The sequence below is a fragment of the Cicer arietinum genome, chromosome 7 (assembly GCF_000331145.2).
Source record: "Cicer arietinum cultivar CDC Frontier isolate Library 1 chromosome 7, Cicar.CDCFrontier_v2.0, whole genome shotgun sequence".
Classification (NCBI taxonomy): Eukaryota; Viridiplantae; Streptophyta; class Magnoliopsida; order Fabales; family Fabaceae; genus Cicer; species Cicer arietinum.
The window spans coordinates 36,044,660-36,061,779 of NC_021166.2; the positions used below are offsets into that span (position 1 = coordinate 36,044,660).

General features: G+C 30.2%; 1 protein-coding gene and 1 pseudogene across 1 annotated transcript in view; both read right to left on the reverse strand.

Annotated features, from left to right (window-relative positions):
* Positions 1–1,182: 1,182 nt before the first annotated feature.
* Positions 1,183–4,974, reverse strand: LOC101509039 (G-type lectin S-receptor-like serine/threonine-protein kinase B120; annotated as a pseudogene).
* A 4,693-nt stretch (positions 4,975–9,667) lies between these two features.
* The window catches only part of LOC101509361 (G-type lectin S-receptor-like serine/threonine-protein kinase CES101), a 10,735-nt gene continuing 3,282 nt past the window's right edge, over positions 9,668–17,120 (reverse strand). The window contains 6 exon segments of the mRNA XM_027336529.2: positions 9,668–10,043; positions 10,121–10,271; positions 10,556–10,793; positions 11,072–11,282; positions 11,735–11,931; positions 12,021–12,128. Of these exon segments, the coding sequence (XP_027192330.1) occupies positions 9,738–10,043; positions 10,121–10,271; positions 10,556–10,793; positions 11,072–11,282; positions 11,735–11,931; positions 12,021–12,128 (1,211 nt within the window). The 3' untranslated portion in view covers positions 9,668–9,737.

Genomic DNA, 17,120 nt, shown 5'->3' on the forward strand with positions numbered 1-17,120 from the left:
CGGCAGACATGGCAGTTCAAAAACGTCTTAAAATTGTTGTTTTTGAAATTCGAAAACCTTTGAAAACAATTTATGCCACCGAGAGTATTACTGGGTTGAGTCATGGACTAGGTCGCTCTCTTTAAGACGTTTTGAGGCACTGCCCAAAATTTTGCAAGGAAGACTATCAACCACGAAGTCTCTAGGATAAAACAGCCCAGATACTTTGTATCGGAGTTTTACTACACTGTAGAAAACCATTCTAGAATTACACCCTCAATATGGCAGTCTTTCGACTGACACTCGTAATATGGCAGTCTTACGACTGACACTCGTAATATGGCACCATGACCACTCGAAAAGGAAGAAAGAGATGAAGCAGTAAGAAGGGGGAGAAGAGAGAAAAGCCTCAGATGCGGAGTGCTTTTGGTGTGATTTTCCAACTGGGGAGAACCCTCTATTTATAGAGGAAAATCGCAACTGGATCTGAGAGATCCATGGATCACCATAACGTGCGCTCCGAGTAGAGCTCTCAGAAACGTGCGCTCCAAGACCCCAACTCGTGTGCCCCAAACTTAGGAAAATTGACTCTGACTTTTGACCGGACAACAAGGAAACGTGAGACCAAATATTAGGGTTTTGACCGGGCAAAACAGACGCACGAATTCAGGGAGGAAGACTGGATCAGATATGACTAGGTGGAGGGCAGTTGCGTAATTAACGTTTCAATTAGAGATAGAACCCAAGCAATCAGTTGATTAAAAAATGATTAACCGGGTCGGGCCAGGCACGGCCGGCCGGCCGCACGGCGGCGGCGGCGCGAGCGCTTGTGTGGTGGTCAATTTGCTTGCGTTCTCCCTCCTTCACAAAATTGGGGTGCCCCTTGGGGCCCATCCCAAGTTCATTACCTCCACCTTATATACCCTACTAGTGTGTGGTATCCCTCCAATGTGGGACTTCTCAATTTTTTCAATTCACAACAACACTAGCTCTCATAAATGCCATCATTATTTCCAATGAATTTTTCATTAAAGGCATCATCATTTCCAACAATTATGGACCAGAGATATAGCAAGATCCATGTTGTGGTACAAATAAAAGTAAACTTATCATGGGGATAATCTTTGCACGATCCAAAATGTAAAAGTGAACATCATCTTCAAAATTAATATTGTGTCTCAAATTTCTAAAAAAGAATTTACATCAAGTTTCATTAGTATAAAATTCTTGAAATCCAGTGCAAGAATAGTTTCTCCAACAAATAACCCTGCAATCATTGTATCCATAACTAACATTTTTTCATCTATTATATTTAGACAAGGAGGACTGCCAATCTTTTTCTGAAACACGTCACCAAGTACTCTACAAATTTTTATATCCTCACATTTTTGACACCATTTATCACTATTATAACCATAACACATATCACCATTTCCAATGTCTCTTTTATTATTCTTTAGTTCCTCATTCGGTAAAAATATCTATCCTAAAAACTTGTCATAATTCTAATCTTTGATTACAAAAGTGAAGGAATTTTCTTCATCGTTAGAGACAATGATGTATTGATACACACATTGGACATTCTATGGAATATTCAAAAATAATCCATTCCTTCTTAGTTTTCCACTTTTCCAATATAGTGTCATGTTTCTTGATATTCAATTCATCTTCTTTTGAATCTCATTCAAGACTAAATGTATCAGGAGTTGAGAGTGAAGGAGTCAACCATGAAACTAATGACCAATTATGTCCAGTTTTATGGTTAACACCTAATTTCGTGGTAGGCACTAAAGCGTGTGTTAGATAATCAAAACTCTATCAAAACACATGATCGCTCTTAGAACCATTGGGGTTAAATTGTTGGATCTCAAAATTACCTATGTCTAACAAGGTTGCAACAGTGTTATTAATTGAATGAGGCGAAGCGTAAATGATTGTTGGTTTTCCTCCATCTCGAGAATCTATTGTGAGCAGACTAGAGTAATTTAATGAAATACCGCTAAAATATTCTCTAATATATATGTCTTCTACACTATTCCTCCACCATATGTAGAATCTAAAATCAAATAATTGTTGCCCTCCTCTTCGTTATCTATAAACCCAAAACCTAGATAATAATTTTGTTGCTTTGAATATAATCTGATTGAGCAGTTTATTGTATCATCTACCCCCAAACTATCACTTTGTGTATTAACATGAACACTAAAAGTAGTAGTTGTAGTATTCACATCCCTAATGAATAGTATATGATCATCAATACAAATTTTTTCTCTATTTGAAAGCAAATCATTATTGATGTACATTGTTTAGTGAAATATAATTCCCATGTGAGAGAGAGTTTTACACTTTTACATAAGAGATGAATTGTCTATCTGTTAAAAAATTGAACATTAATCTTTTAAAAATGAAACATGCAATGAATTAAATTAGTTAGAAAAAAACATACTAAGTTTGTAGGAGGGTCATTTCAAAACTTAAAGTAACCTACAAGACACTACAGATCTTTGGTTAGAAAATTTGCTAAGACACTGCGCATCTTAGGATAGGAAATTTCATGACAAAGTAATTAATTGGAAGACATCTCTTAATAAAAAAATATATAATTGGAAGACATCAGACTAGAGTTGATGTGTTCCAACATCAAAATATCTTCTTTTTTATCCAATATAAAATGTTGCAATATCAGATCACACTTTTTCAATAATAAAATATATTATAATGTAATAATACTTGGTTCTGTTCTGATTTTGTGAAAAGTGGACGGTAAAAAGTTTATACGGGAAGTGGACAGTAAGTGTTCTAAAACTCCTACACATGGTTGGTGATTTATCGAAGTATTGTTCAAATTAGCGAGTCACTAATTAAATCGTATGATTTTTAATCGATTTATATTGAACAAATTTCATTTTCAATTTGTTTTTGGAATTTTAAAATTTTTTGTTTTATGAAACTATTTTGTAGTTGTTGTTTAGTTTTGAGAAAAGAAACATCTTGTTTTAGAAAACATAGACGTTTTTCTTTTCCTTGAATTGAACAATTTAATTCAGTTTTGTAAACAAAACAAGCTTTCAAAAGATTTAAATTCTTTGTTTTGGGTTTTTCAATAAAAGAAAAAACAATTTTATCTTCTTTTGTTTTGCAGGAAATACTATCATAATTGACTGAGTAGGGAGTTATCATGTTAATGAAAGGAGTCCCTAAAATGACACTATGAGTTATATTTTCTAATAAAACAAAAGGAGTTTTGATTGAGCTTCAGTTTTTAATGGAAGCTTCAGTTTTTAATGGAAGCTTCAGTTTTATTTTTTATAATCATGTTGGAGTTTTTAGCAGCAACAAGTTTTTCATTTGATTTTTGCATAAATCTGTTTGATTAAATGCTACTTTTCAAGAAATTTAAGTCTGCTCCCGTATCAAAAAGTGCAATTGTTTCAAATTTAAAATCTTCAGAAAAAACTAAATTGATTTTGATTAAATATTTTTTTGTTGTTATTGTTCTCAAAACAACCAAGAAATCTTATGGGATTTCTTCTAAGTTTTCAATTTTGTTTGAATAATCTTCATTTAGTTAGGAAAGTATTTTTGTAATATTGAAATTCTGACATACCATCTATTCAGACATACCATCTATGTTTCGTTCATAGACAATACTGGCATTGAATTAAGATTGAGAAAGGACATTAGGTCTGTTCTCAATACCTAGGTCTGGTGTTGTAACCATAGTTAAAGGTTGACCCTTCTGCCATTGGCTCTTGCACAAATTTTGCGGTTTTTGTTCAGTTTCAGAAACTTGGTCTAAAGTTGTAACTGTTTTTCGAAGGTATCATTAGCTACCAAAGGTGTAGAGGTAGAACAATGTTCTATCCTACTGAGTTGGTCATGTAAGGCTTGGGTAAATTCTGATTTTCCTTCTCTGAACAGTTTTTGGCTTATTTTTGAGATTTGGAATGGTTTAAAAATTGGGTTTTTTAATTTTGATTATGTTGTCTCAGTAGGGGAAACAACGGTAATCTGTTGGTATTCCTCTATTTTAGTTAATTGTTCTGCAATTGTTATGAGATAGGCATTTGTAAAATTATTTTGTTGAAGGATATGTCTAATATCTTTTTCTGAACTATCACTTAGGATTTTGTAAGGTGCAGCTTCGACAGTTTGTTCTAAGTGTGTTATCTTAATTTGTCTAAATGGTGGGTGTTCAGATTGTATTTTCCTACCATTTAACATTTCTCATTCTATAGTTTTATTTCTAGTTGTTATGGGATTTACTGAAGTTTTGCTTTGTTTGAACGGATAAGAAATTTGGTTTTGTGTCGCATAAATTTCAAACCAATTGAAAAATAAAATATGGGTTTTATTTTGTAAAATGAACTCATAAATTTTTTTTTGAAAAACCATGTTCTTTTTTCTGTATTTTTGGAAGCATAGAAATCATTATGGAGAATAGTTTTATCAACTTAGAATTCTTTTTCTATGACATTTAATTCATTAATAACATTTTCAGTTATTGCAGAAAAAGATGGCGATGTTGGTGGAGAAATTTTTTGTTGTTCCTCATGAGTATTTTGAAGTGATGTATAGATTTGATGAGGTACATTTGTGGAGTACTCAACGTTTTGAAAAAAAGCACTTGGTATGCTAGAACACGAAAAAACGTGGTTTTGTAAAGTTTTCTAATTTATGAGGTAATTGTATGATTGAAGGGGGTCTGGAGGAACCAGCACCAGAATACCTGGCACTGGAAGTTCTTGAAAAACTTAGTTTTACCCTACCGTCATTGTATTGGATGACTTCCTTCAAATTGTTGTTTGGTTTTGACTGTTCAAGAGACTGTGGTCTAACAGCTACTTCAAGAATCCATTCTTCAGGAAGATCTATATCTTTCCAAAGGATGATTTTTGGAATAACAGTGTTTGCCTTTGTTAAATCAGTTTGTAAAAATAGGGTTTCACCTTTTTTATTTTCAATACTTTTTGTTGCCATAAAGGCTGAAAACATTGCTATGTAATGAACTCTTTAAATAATTGCTACAGGAATAGATCATGTTAACATTTTGTAATTATGAGTTTTGATTTGTAACATAAGAGATTTTAAGATGTTTGGGTCTTTTAAAGATAATGAAAAATTTGGATAACATTCAAACCAAATTGGTCATTGACATAAACTAGATTCAATTGTACTTATTATTGAATCTTGAAAGTTCAAGAACCTTGCATCTCGTAAGACACATACGATTGAAGTGTTTAATCCTTCCCTAGTTAAAGGTTTGACACCAACTTGGACAAGACTTATATGTATGAAATTATAGTTCCTATTACGGTGTTTTTGGAGAAAGAAGATCTATTGTTTCAAAGGGGATAGAAATAGGAACATCTCTTTCTTCTATTTTGATTATGTAATCAGTTGTTAGTAGGTTTTTGAAAAGACTAGATTTGTAGACCTGACCTTTTTTAATTTTTGGGATTTGCCAATTGTTAATTGATTTTTGAAAGTCTTCAATAGTAATTTCTTCACTATTGATAGGTTCCTTTTGTCCTGAGAAGTTATGGGTAGAAGAAGCGAAAAAAGAAGAAGTTCTACAAAATAAGTTATCTATATTTGAAAAAAATTCTTTTTCGTTTGAAGAAACTTTCAAATGATTCACTACCCTAAAACGCCTGTACATTGGCTTAAACACGAGACTTAATATGAATAAATAAGATAACAATGCAAGATATTAAAACATGAATAAGATTAATACATGATTAATACTTATAATGGTTTTGGAATACTGAAAATAAAATATTACAAGTTTTTGAAATATTGGAGATACTCAAGATTTCTAACTGATTATTTCTTGCTCTATCCAACTCTAATTTCAAGATAAAGTGAATCCTCCTTTTATAGCAAAATATTTCGTATTCTGTTTAATTGCGTAGTGGAGGAAATGATGAGATTCCTTTCACTTTTTTACTTTCGGTGATAGTGGGGAACAAGTGGCAGACAATTTGTTGTCGCTTTTGCTTTTCCTTTTGTCGGTTTCTTTCTTTTGTCATTTATCGTCTTTTGACGTTTTCTCTTTTATGTTTTTTTAAGTCCTTAAACAAATATGGGCTAGGCCCATTTTAACGCGGACTATTCCTTTTTTAGAAGATTTTAAAATTACATTTTTGATATGGGCCAAAAGTGTTGGGCCATTGCATTCATCTTATTTGATGGATAACAAGATGCCAAAACAATCGTCTTCGTTGTCATTTTCCAAGTCTGAAACCAAGTCTTCCGAAGTTGGGCCATGATGTCAAAGTATTCCTTTTCGGATTTTGCTGCTACGAATTGCATTTGGGCAAATGATTTTTTTGGCCAAGAATTGAGTTTCCATTGGGTCTGGTTTCTTCATTCGTTGCCTTTGGAGCCATGTCGACACGACTTGTTTTTTTATACTTGGTGGAATAGAGAATTTTGTCCACCATCTGATTTTGAATCTTCTAACAAGGATTGTTTGGGCCTCTTTTTGGTCAACTTCAAAATACCAAGCTAATACCTATGGTAAAAAGAATTTGGTAGAGAATAGCATCAGAGGGGGGAAAATGTGTTCTCTGTCTATTGGTTTGTAATGAGTTTTGTATAATTGGAAGCTATCTTGGACTTCCGGATTCAAAATATCTGGAATGGAGCCATAGAATTTCCACCAATGCACATGACAATTAAAAGAATTTATTTTTTGGTTGTAGAGTAATTCTTTTGGCAATCATTCCAGTGTGCATATGTAAACTGTACAATGCATTCTTTGTTATTTGTTTTTTGTTTAAGAATACCCCCATATCCTATATATGATGCATCTGTTTCAACAATTTTTTGGGCTGATGGGTCAGCTAGATGCAAGCAAGGTATTTCTTTAACCTGTTTTTCTTTTTATTATTTGAACTATTTTTGTATGCTCTTATGCCCATGCGACAAGTTTTTTCTATAACCTATCATGGATAAGTTTTGGTATCCTATTAATGTTAGGACAAAAATCTAGTACAAAGCTCAAACTTCCTAAAAATCTTTGTAATTGTGTTTTGTCAAGAATTTTGTCAGGAAATTTATCCGCGAAACTTAAATAGGGGTAATAGTACCCTAAGAGATATAATATCCTAAAAAACGGTGTTTTTGTTTGGAAAAAAGAAACTTTAGATTTTGAAACAACCATTCCATTTTTCTTAGTGATCATTAAGAATGTTCTAAGGTGTTTGAAATGTTGTTCAATGGTTTCTAAAAAAATTAAAACGTCATCAATATAGACAATGCAAAATTTTGAAAATGGATTAAAAATTTTATTCATAATTCTTTGAAATTCTGAAAGAGCATTTTTTAAGCCAAAGGGCATTACCGTTCACTCATATTGGCCAAAAGGGACATTGAACGCTGTTTTATATCGATCTTTTGGATCAATTAATATTTTCCAAAATCCTGATATTGGCCAAACTAGTTTGTTTACTAATTTCTTCTCTTTAAATTGTAAGGAGTGGATCGTCAAAAACATCACCATCAAATGTCAAGGAGCTCAAATGGGCAATTGGACTTTTATTTTCATGGTGGCATGCTAGAACTTGTGGAAATGGAAAAACAAGTTTATCTCTCAACTGAACTTCTAAAGACTAGAGAATCCTATCTTTGTGAATGTCAAGATGGCAAAAAACATTACCAATAGTAATCTCCATCATTGAGGTATCCACCAAAGCAACACTGTGTTTATTAGTTGGGAGAAACCCCAAGAATGATAGCTTAACCTTAATTGTGAAGGAGCACATTGACCAATAGAGAGCGTAGCAGGTTGTAGTGGTTTACCTTGAGATACAGATCGTAGAATGATCAAGGGGTATTAATAGAAATTTGGATGGTGTGATACTTTTCGCGTTGAGATATGGGGTATGGACATGGGAAAAAGAAAGTGGGCCTCCCACCTTCTGGTGGAGAGCGATTCAAAGATTTTTGTGGACATGGTTACATGAAAAATAAAGAACAATGGAATTGTCCCAACATTGGTTTGACGCATTTGTGACCTTTGGAAATTGGAATGGCAAGTTCAGATTAGCCAAACTTGGCGTGAAGGCAATACGAGTGCTAATTGAATAGCCAATCACAATATTTCGTAGAGTTCTTTACAATTGCGAAGGTTGCATACCGAGGAATGTTTGTATAATTTAGCTTTTTTCTTTTTTCTTGGGCTTTCCCTCTTTTGTTACCAAAGAACAAGACTTTTTTTTTTTTTTTTTTTTCATTTTGATGTCTTGAGTTACAAACTTTAAACATTTTAGTTACTTAAATTTTTTTTTATTTAATTTTAGTTTCTTAAGTTAGAACTATCATAAATTTATTCTTTTAAGTTATATACTTTAGAAACTTTGATCTCTTAAGTTATAAATGTTAGACAGATATACACAAGACTAAAATGTCTAATGTTTGTAACTTAAAGGACTAAAGTATTTAAGGTTTGTAATATAAAAGACTAATAGGTTTAATGTTTCTATTTTAAAGGACTAAAATGAAATAAATATTACTTAAAGGAATCAAAGTATATGACTTTATAACTTAAGGGAGAAAAATAAAACTAAAAATATTTAAGGGATCAAAATGACCCTCTTCCAAATCTAGACCCCATTATTTTTAATAAATTTTAATAACATACTACTCCATTCCAAAATACAAGCATACTATGAGTCAAAAAAGTGGATTATTTTTGTCTTAATTTTGAACAAAGTAGATTTTATGTGACCAATTTTTGTTTACATGTTGGGACATATAGAGTATTATATTTGGTCTTTATTTTTTATTATCATAATTTTTTTTCTCTCCTAAACATAGCAAAGGTCCACACTTAAACTAATTTTTGAGAAGTTCATATTATACGTATTTATGTAAAAATAACTCTAAGGGACCCTAAATATTATTGCATCCATACTACGATCATATTTGACACTATATACAACAAAATATTTACAAAATTTTATTTTTTGAAATTTACATTTTATTTATTTAATCTATAATAAGTTAATAGCTAAACTACATCCGCAATCCCTTAACTTAATTTCAGGTAATATTTTAGTCCTTGATATATTTTTTCTCGAGTTGGCCATTTATTTTAATTATAAGTGACAATTTGATATTTTATGTTTTAAAATGTCAACAATGTTGTCCTTTTTTTTTACAAAAATTCAAAAAAAATCATCAAATTTTTCAAACAAAACCCATAAAATTCATTATCATCTTCAATAAAATACAAATTTAATCAAATTCATAACTTAAATCTTGAAATGAACTCATATTTTCATTATTTATTTGATGTTGGAGATGAAAATATGAGTGTATTTGAATATTTGAGTTATAGATTTGATAAAATTTGCATTATATTGAAGATGATTATTTATTTTACGGGTTTTGATTGAAAATTTTGATGATTTTTTTGAATTTTTGTATAAAAAAAGATAACATTGTTGAAATTTTAAAACATAAAATATCAAATTGTCACTTAAAATTAAAATAAAGGACCAACTCGGGAAAAAAAAAAGATAAAAAACTAAAACGTTATATGAAATTCAGTGAAGGAACCACAAATGTAATTTAGCCTAAGTTAATTGTTAAATCTTATTGTACATTATTTGATTTTCAAACAACAAAATATGTTTTAAATAAGCATTTGATTGTATATAGATTACAAAAATGCAATATATGTGTATGAGCATATGATCATATATATATATATATTAAACGTGTGATACAAACAATATTAGTCACTACTCTTATGCTCCTTCAGAGGATGTAAAAGTTTCATTTATAGAATAGCTGTTAGGAACTTTTGAAGTTGTTGAGCTCTCTAGAATTTCTCTTCCAACATAGAATGCTGGTCTTCTTGGTAAAGTAAAATATGTACTTTTATTTGTTAACATAGATACAACATCAGACATGGGAGGTCGATCATTTGCATATTGTTCAACACATAAGAGACCAACATGGATGCACCTTTGCACTTCATCAGAAATAAATGTGTCACTTAATGACGGATCCATTAACTTTAGACACTCACCATCATTCCATAGTTCCCATGCCTGAAAGTAATTTAACAAAAGTAGACATAAAGGAATTATATTTGGTAGTAGAACCCAACAAGACGAATTTTACATACATATCCTATAAGATTTAGTGGGCGGTCAGCATCATATAAGCTATTGTTTCTTCTTCCACAAATAATTTCAAGTAACAACACTCCAAAACTATATACATCTGACTTTGTAGAGCAAATTCTTTCCATAGCATATTCTGGTGACATGTATCCACTGCGTAAAAAATAAGTACTAAAATATTTAATCCCATATATAAAATTATGGTCATTTTTAATTTCGATTAATATATGAGATATGTGTTTGTAGTCCTTAACTAGAGATGAATGAGAACTAAAAAAAACATTGTGTTTGTTAATGTGGAAAATGAGTAAAAACATTATAGGTATGAAAATAATTTTTTTCTTATTTTGCGTAGCTCTAAATTATATTTAATTGTAAATATAACTTATATATTCATCAACAACAATATTGAAAGTGAGATAGTTTATAAAACTTACTACGTCCCAACAACTCTGTTAGTATTTACAATTGATTCATATTCTGTGAACATTCTAGCCATTCCAAAATCAGAAATTTTTGGATTCATGTTTTCGTCAAGAAGTATGTTGCTAGCCTTTAAGTCCCTGTGAATAATTTTGAGTCTTGAATACTTATGAAGATAGAGTAATCCTTGAGAAATTCCTTCTATTATGTGGAAGCGCTTTTTCCAATCTAAGAGCTTCCTTCTTGTATAATCTTTTCAATAGAAACATAATAGTTTGTATTAAAATATATACTACACAACAAAAGTACCAAAACAAAATGACTTCTTATTTTCAATGGCTAATGAGTTTAATAAATCATTTTATATTTCTTAGTTACAGGAAAATGCAAGTAATTTTATCAATGATCCAAGACAATTACCGAAAAAGTTAGTTGGCAAAACTAAATTTCTTTATATGTGATCCAATTGCAGCATAAAATTGTAAAAAACATGCATTTTTAATTTAATAAATTGCTAACATATGTCTCACCAAATAGATAGAAATCCAAGCTCTTGTTTGACATATATTCATAAATTAGAATCCTCTCGTCTTTATGAATGCAACAGCCAAGTAGTTGTACAAGATTCTTGTGCTGAAGTTCACTTATCAATTTTAGTTCATTTTTGAATTCCTCAATTCCTTGTCTAGAAGTTTTTGAAAGTCTTTTGATAGCAACTTCTTGCCCTGATGAGAGGAATCCCTTTTGGTAAAAGAAAATCATTAGTCTTCAATAATAATATTTCAAAATGTGGACTATAACAACAAGATTTTAAATACTCCATCTAATCTCAAATATAAGTAATTTACTCTACAACATTTAATGTATTATTCCTACTGTTTCAAGATTTTATTTTATCAATAACTCTTTTATTTTTCATGGTACAAGTTTCCATGAAGGCGGATTTAGAGAATACAAATATTGTTTTGGCTACTTTAACAAATAAATTGAGATCAACTAATATTTGTAATAGGTGTGAAGTAGTTTTTTTTTTCTTATATATGAGATGGGAGGGAGTATTTTTGCAATCATCACAATATTACTACATTAGCAATGTTGTGTAATTTCAAAATTATTGTGATAATTGTAAATACTTTCATTAAAACAAACTCATCATTAATTAATACGTAATTTTGATGGCTTCAACAAGTCACCTTATAAACAGGTCCATAGCCACCTTCTCCTAACTTGTTTTCAGGTGTATAGCTCATAGTTGCCGCTAAAACTGATGTGTAGTTGAATACTTTTATATTATGTTCCTTTAAATCATCTTCAAGATCTTTAAGAGCATATGATTCATTAGTAACTTCCAAATTTTGCATCTCTGTTACCATTCTTTTTCTTTCCTTCTCTGTTTAGATAAAAAAGAAACATAAATTAGAAAATCAAGTGATTGTGATTAGTATTTTATGTACTACATCATTTTTAAAATTCTAGTACCTTTAAGCCTGTATTTTTTTTTCGTTATGGCTAAAATTAAAATGGATAGGAAAGTCACAAGTAAAGTTGCTGCTATTATTGCAGATATCCATACCCACTTTATTTTACCTGCATAAAATACAAAAATTTGAGTATGAATAGAAATTTAGCAATTCGTTACAACAATTTACCTCTTTCAATTTGAAAGTTTATAAACATTAACAAGTATTCTCTATATTGTGCAAGTAACATTTTCAAATATAAATATTTAAATTAAAATAATTTTTGTATAATACTTCATTTTATGAATTTTTTTTAATGATAATAAAAGAATATAGTACTGTTCTCAAACTTTTACTTTTTTTTCAAATATAAAAAATTTTATTTCATTGGAGTAGAAAAAATTAATGGCTAAGCAAAATTGTGGAAGATAAATGATTTTTCACATTAAAAAATATAGCTGAGAAAAATATAATTCATTACATATATTTTGTTTATGGAGCACCCTCAGAAATTCCACGTTAATTTTTGTTGTTTTTTTTTTTATAAAAAATTTGACTTTATTCGCGAGGATGGATTTGAAATTGATTCTAGGTAGAGAAAGTTCCAATATGAACTTTCACACCTCTCAAACGATTGAAAATAATTGGATGTCATAATTTAGAGAATGATTACAAATTTTTATATTTTAAAGACTAAATTAGAGAGGAGATCAATATGTCTTTCCTGTGTTACTATTTTTTTTTTATTAAAAAAGATTTATAAATAATTCTTTTAAATTTGTAAAAATTTGCAAAGGAATAAATCAAACCAAAAAAAATTACAGAGACTAAAATCAAAATAAAACATATTTGCAAGAACTAAAAACATATTTAAATCTTAAAATTATAAAGAAAATATATTTTATTTCTTCATGATTATGAGTTTAAATGTCGATTTCTAGTGTTTTTCTTACAATATGATTTCTATTGTTATAATAAATAAAAGGCTAAATTACATCTATGGTCTCTTAACTTAATTTCAGGTAACGTTTTAGTCCTTTATCTTTTTTTTCCCCGACTTGGTCCTTTATTTTAATTTTAAGTGACAATTTGATATTTTATGTTTTAAAATTTCAATAATGTTATCCTTTTTTATACAAAAATTCAAAAAAAAATTTAAAAAAACTCATAAAATTAACTATATTCTTCAATATAATACAAATTTCATCAAATTCGTAACGCAAATCTTCAAATAAACTCATATTTTCATACTTTATTTGATATTGTTAGGAATAAATGACTAAATCGGGAAGAAAAAAAAGATAAATGACTAAAACGTTACCTGAAATTAAGTTAAGAGACCACATATGTAATTTAGCCTAACTAAAATAATACCATTTTCTAATGTCGTCTGGGTTATTTAACCTAGTCAGACTGAAGAAATCCATATATGGACTCAAACAAACTTCTTGTAAATGGTAATTGAAATTTCATAATGTATTCTTTTCTTTTTGATTAGTAGAGAATACTATGAGGCAATGTATATACTAGAAAGTTAGTGGGAGTAAAATTTGTTACCTTATTTTGTATGTGGATAACATTTTACTTACTACCAATGATAAATATTCGCTATATAAGGTGAATAATTTTCTCTAAGAGTTTTGGGTAGGGGTGACGAATCTTATGTCATTAGCATTAAGATACAAAAAGATAGAGTTCAAGAAATTATGGGTTTTCCACAAGAAGTTTATATCAATAAAGTCTTAGAGAGATTTCAAAGGAAAGATTGTTAAACAATTGTAGTACCTTATGAATGAAGGGTGATAAGTTTCATTTGAACCTATGCCCAAAGAATCATTTTGAAAGAGAACAAATGTTGAATATTCAATATTCTTTTTCTCTTGGAAGTCCAATATAAGCTCAAGTATGCACCAAATCGTACATATCAATTGCAATTGGGATGTTAGACAGATATCAAAGTAATCCACGTATGAAACACTCGAAAGCAACAAAGAAAGTGATTATGTACCTTCAAGGAACCAAAGATTACATGGTAATGTATAGGCAAATTGAAAATTAGGAGGTCATTGGTTACTCTGATTAAGACTTTGTTGGTTGTGTTGGATCAAGAAAATCAACATCCGATTTTGTTAGTCAATTGAACTATTTCATGGAAACACACAAAACAAACCTTGATCGCTACTTCTACGATGGAAGCTGAATTTGTTTCTTGGTTTGAGGCTATACCGCATCTTGTATAGATTAAGATTTTATGATTTAGTTTAGATACATGATACATTGTGATACAAAGAATTTAATACTCAATTGTAAGAGACCTATCAATATGATCCATATATTTTGTTTCTTGTTATATTGAGTGATGAAATGTACAATTTTTACGAAGGTAATTAAATTGTGATAATTATTGGGTAATTTGTTATAATGATCCATATATTTTTACGAAGGTAATTTGTACAATTTTTACGAAGGTAATTTGTTTCTTGTTATATTGTGATAATTACGAAGGTAATTAAAACCCAGCCGATTTAACAGAAAGGGTTTTAATTTATTTTTTCCCTGAACTGCATCTAGTGAAACTGATGAGCAAAACCGCTCTGCATACAAACTAAATAAAAAAGACGAAGAACCGGGCAAAACCAATCACAGCCCGCAGTTGACACAATTCACGGTATTGGACTATTTAATAAAATTGAAACTTAAAAAACTCAAAGAAGCTAGTGGAGTTCTGCGCTTATACATATACTTTTATAGCCTATGTTTACACCAGTTTACTGAATTTAGTCGATGTGGATACGTCGAAAGTGGAAAAAGGGAATAAATTCTAAAATCATTCACTAAGGTTGGGTATTTTTTAACAATGAGTACTATGGCCTTATAAGTGGTTAGCAATATTTTTTTTTATCAAGAAAAAAAGTTTGACCATAAGCATACGTTTTTTATCAGTGTTTTTTTGTTTTTTTTTTGTTTTAGTTGAGCACATATGTTAATCTTAAAAATTAAATATACTTTTACTTATTCTATGTTTAGTACTAGATTATATTTTCTTGGTAGAAAAATAGAATTACAAATTAACTCTCACTAAAAATACATTATATTTGTATGTTGACTTAAGAGTGATATAAAGATTAAATTATTATTTTTATTTATATATACTATATTAAAAAAAAAATATACACATATTTGATCGGGTCAAACTTTTAAACTTTGAGTCATTACCTTTATTGATTGTGTAAGACCCATAATTTTAAAGTACACTTTATGTATTTTATATATTTTGGATTTTGACTCGGAGGCTTTTTAGCCAAAGTTAATAATATTTTGGAGTTTATAGGATCAAAAAGTTATTTTGACACCATTTAGAATTACTCGTCGATAAATAAATTTAAATTAAGTGCGGTAAATCCTTTACGGAGAATTTAATGCGTTACGGTGAAATGGTAATTTAACAAATATCTAGATATTTTGAGATATTTGTTAAATTATGTTTAATATATATATATATATATATATGTTTGCTTGGAGAGAATAGAAAGAAAGGAAATTAGAAGGAAGGAAAAGGAAAAGAAAAAGTTATATAAAGGAAAGAAGGAAATAGAAAGGAAAGAAAAACAAAGAAAGGAAAAAGGAAGGAAAGAAAATTCCAATTTTCCATCTTCTTCCTCCCGTGCCTTGCGAAAACCCATTTCTTCTCCTTCTTGGTTTTGCTTTCTTTTTCGTTCCTTTTCTTCAAAACTAGTAACCCAAGGTTGGGTGAGTGTTAGAACAAAGGTTTCGCAACTCCACTCTTCCTCTTTGATCCGAAAACGAAGAAAAACGGTATTTGAGATTCAAACACAAACCCCTCCGTTTCTTCTAGATCCAAGCTTCATTTCGCGAAGAGTTAGAAGGGAAAGTTGCTCACTACCACGCTACGGTGCTAGGGGACCAATTTGGAGGCGACGTTGCGAGCGGAGATTTTTACCGGATTTGCTCGCGGTACCAGAAACGCACGTTAGAGTTAACGCGAAGGTAAGGGCTCCTTCCAAACTTTTAGTTTGCATCTAGGGCCTTATATGTGGTTGTGTGGAAACGAATTTTGTTAGGATCGGAGTATTATTTTGGGAAAAATGAATTTACCTCACGTATGTAAGATTTTGAGTAAATGAAACTTGTGTGTTTTGAGTAGTGGATTGTGTCGATTTGTGTTCGTTGTTTTTGACATGCTCTTAATTGATATTGATGAAATTTGATATGTGTATGGTTGGATCTTGTGAATAAATGAATTGATGTGTTTTGATGTGAGAATTTGTTTGAGTTTGTGTTGTGTGGAATTTGAAAACCATTAAGTTAAATGAGTATTAAGAATGGGGAATCTCTTAATGTCTCGGTTACTTAATATTTTGTTTTGAAAATCGTTTAAGTTAACTGGGCGTTAAGAATGGGGAATCTCTTAATGTCTCGGTTACTTAATATTTGGTTTTGAAAATCGTTTAAGTTAACTGGGCGTTAAGAATGGGGAATCTCTTAATGTCTCGGTTACTTAATATTTTGTTTTAAGAAAAATCGTTTAAGTTAACTGGGCGTTAAGAATGGGGAATCTCTTAATGTCTCGGTTACTTAATATTTGTTTTTGAAAATCGTTTAAGTTAACTGGGCGTTAAGAATAGGGAATCTCTTAATGTCTCGGTTACTTAATATTTTGTTTTAAAGAAAAATCGTTTAAGTTAACTGGGCGTTAAGAATGGGGAATCTCTTAATGTCTCGGTTACTTAATATTTTGTTTTAAGAAAAATCGTTTAAGTTAACTGGGCGTTAAGAATGGGGAATCTCTTAATGTCTCGGTTACTTAATATTTTGTTTTAAGAAAAATCGTTTAAGTTAACTGGGCGTTAAGAATGGGGAATCTCTTAATGTCTCGGTTACTTAATATTTTGTTTTAAAGAAAAATCGTTTAAGTTAACTGGGCGTTAAGAATGGGGAATCTCTTAATGTCTCGGTTACTTAATATTTTGTTTTGAAAACCGTTTAAGTTAACTGGACGTTAAGGAGGGGGAACCTCTTAATGCCTCGGTTACTTAATATTTTGTTTTAAAGAAAAATCGTTTAAGTTAACTGGGCGTTAAGAACGGGGAATCTCTTA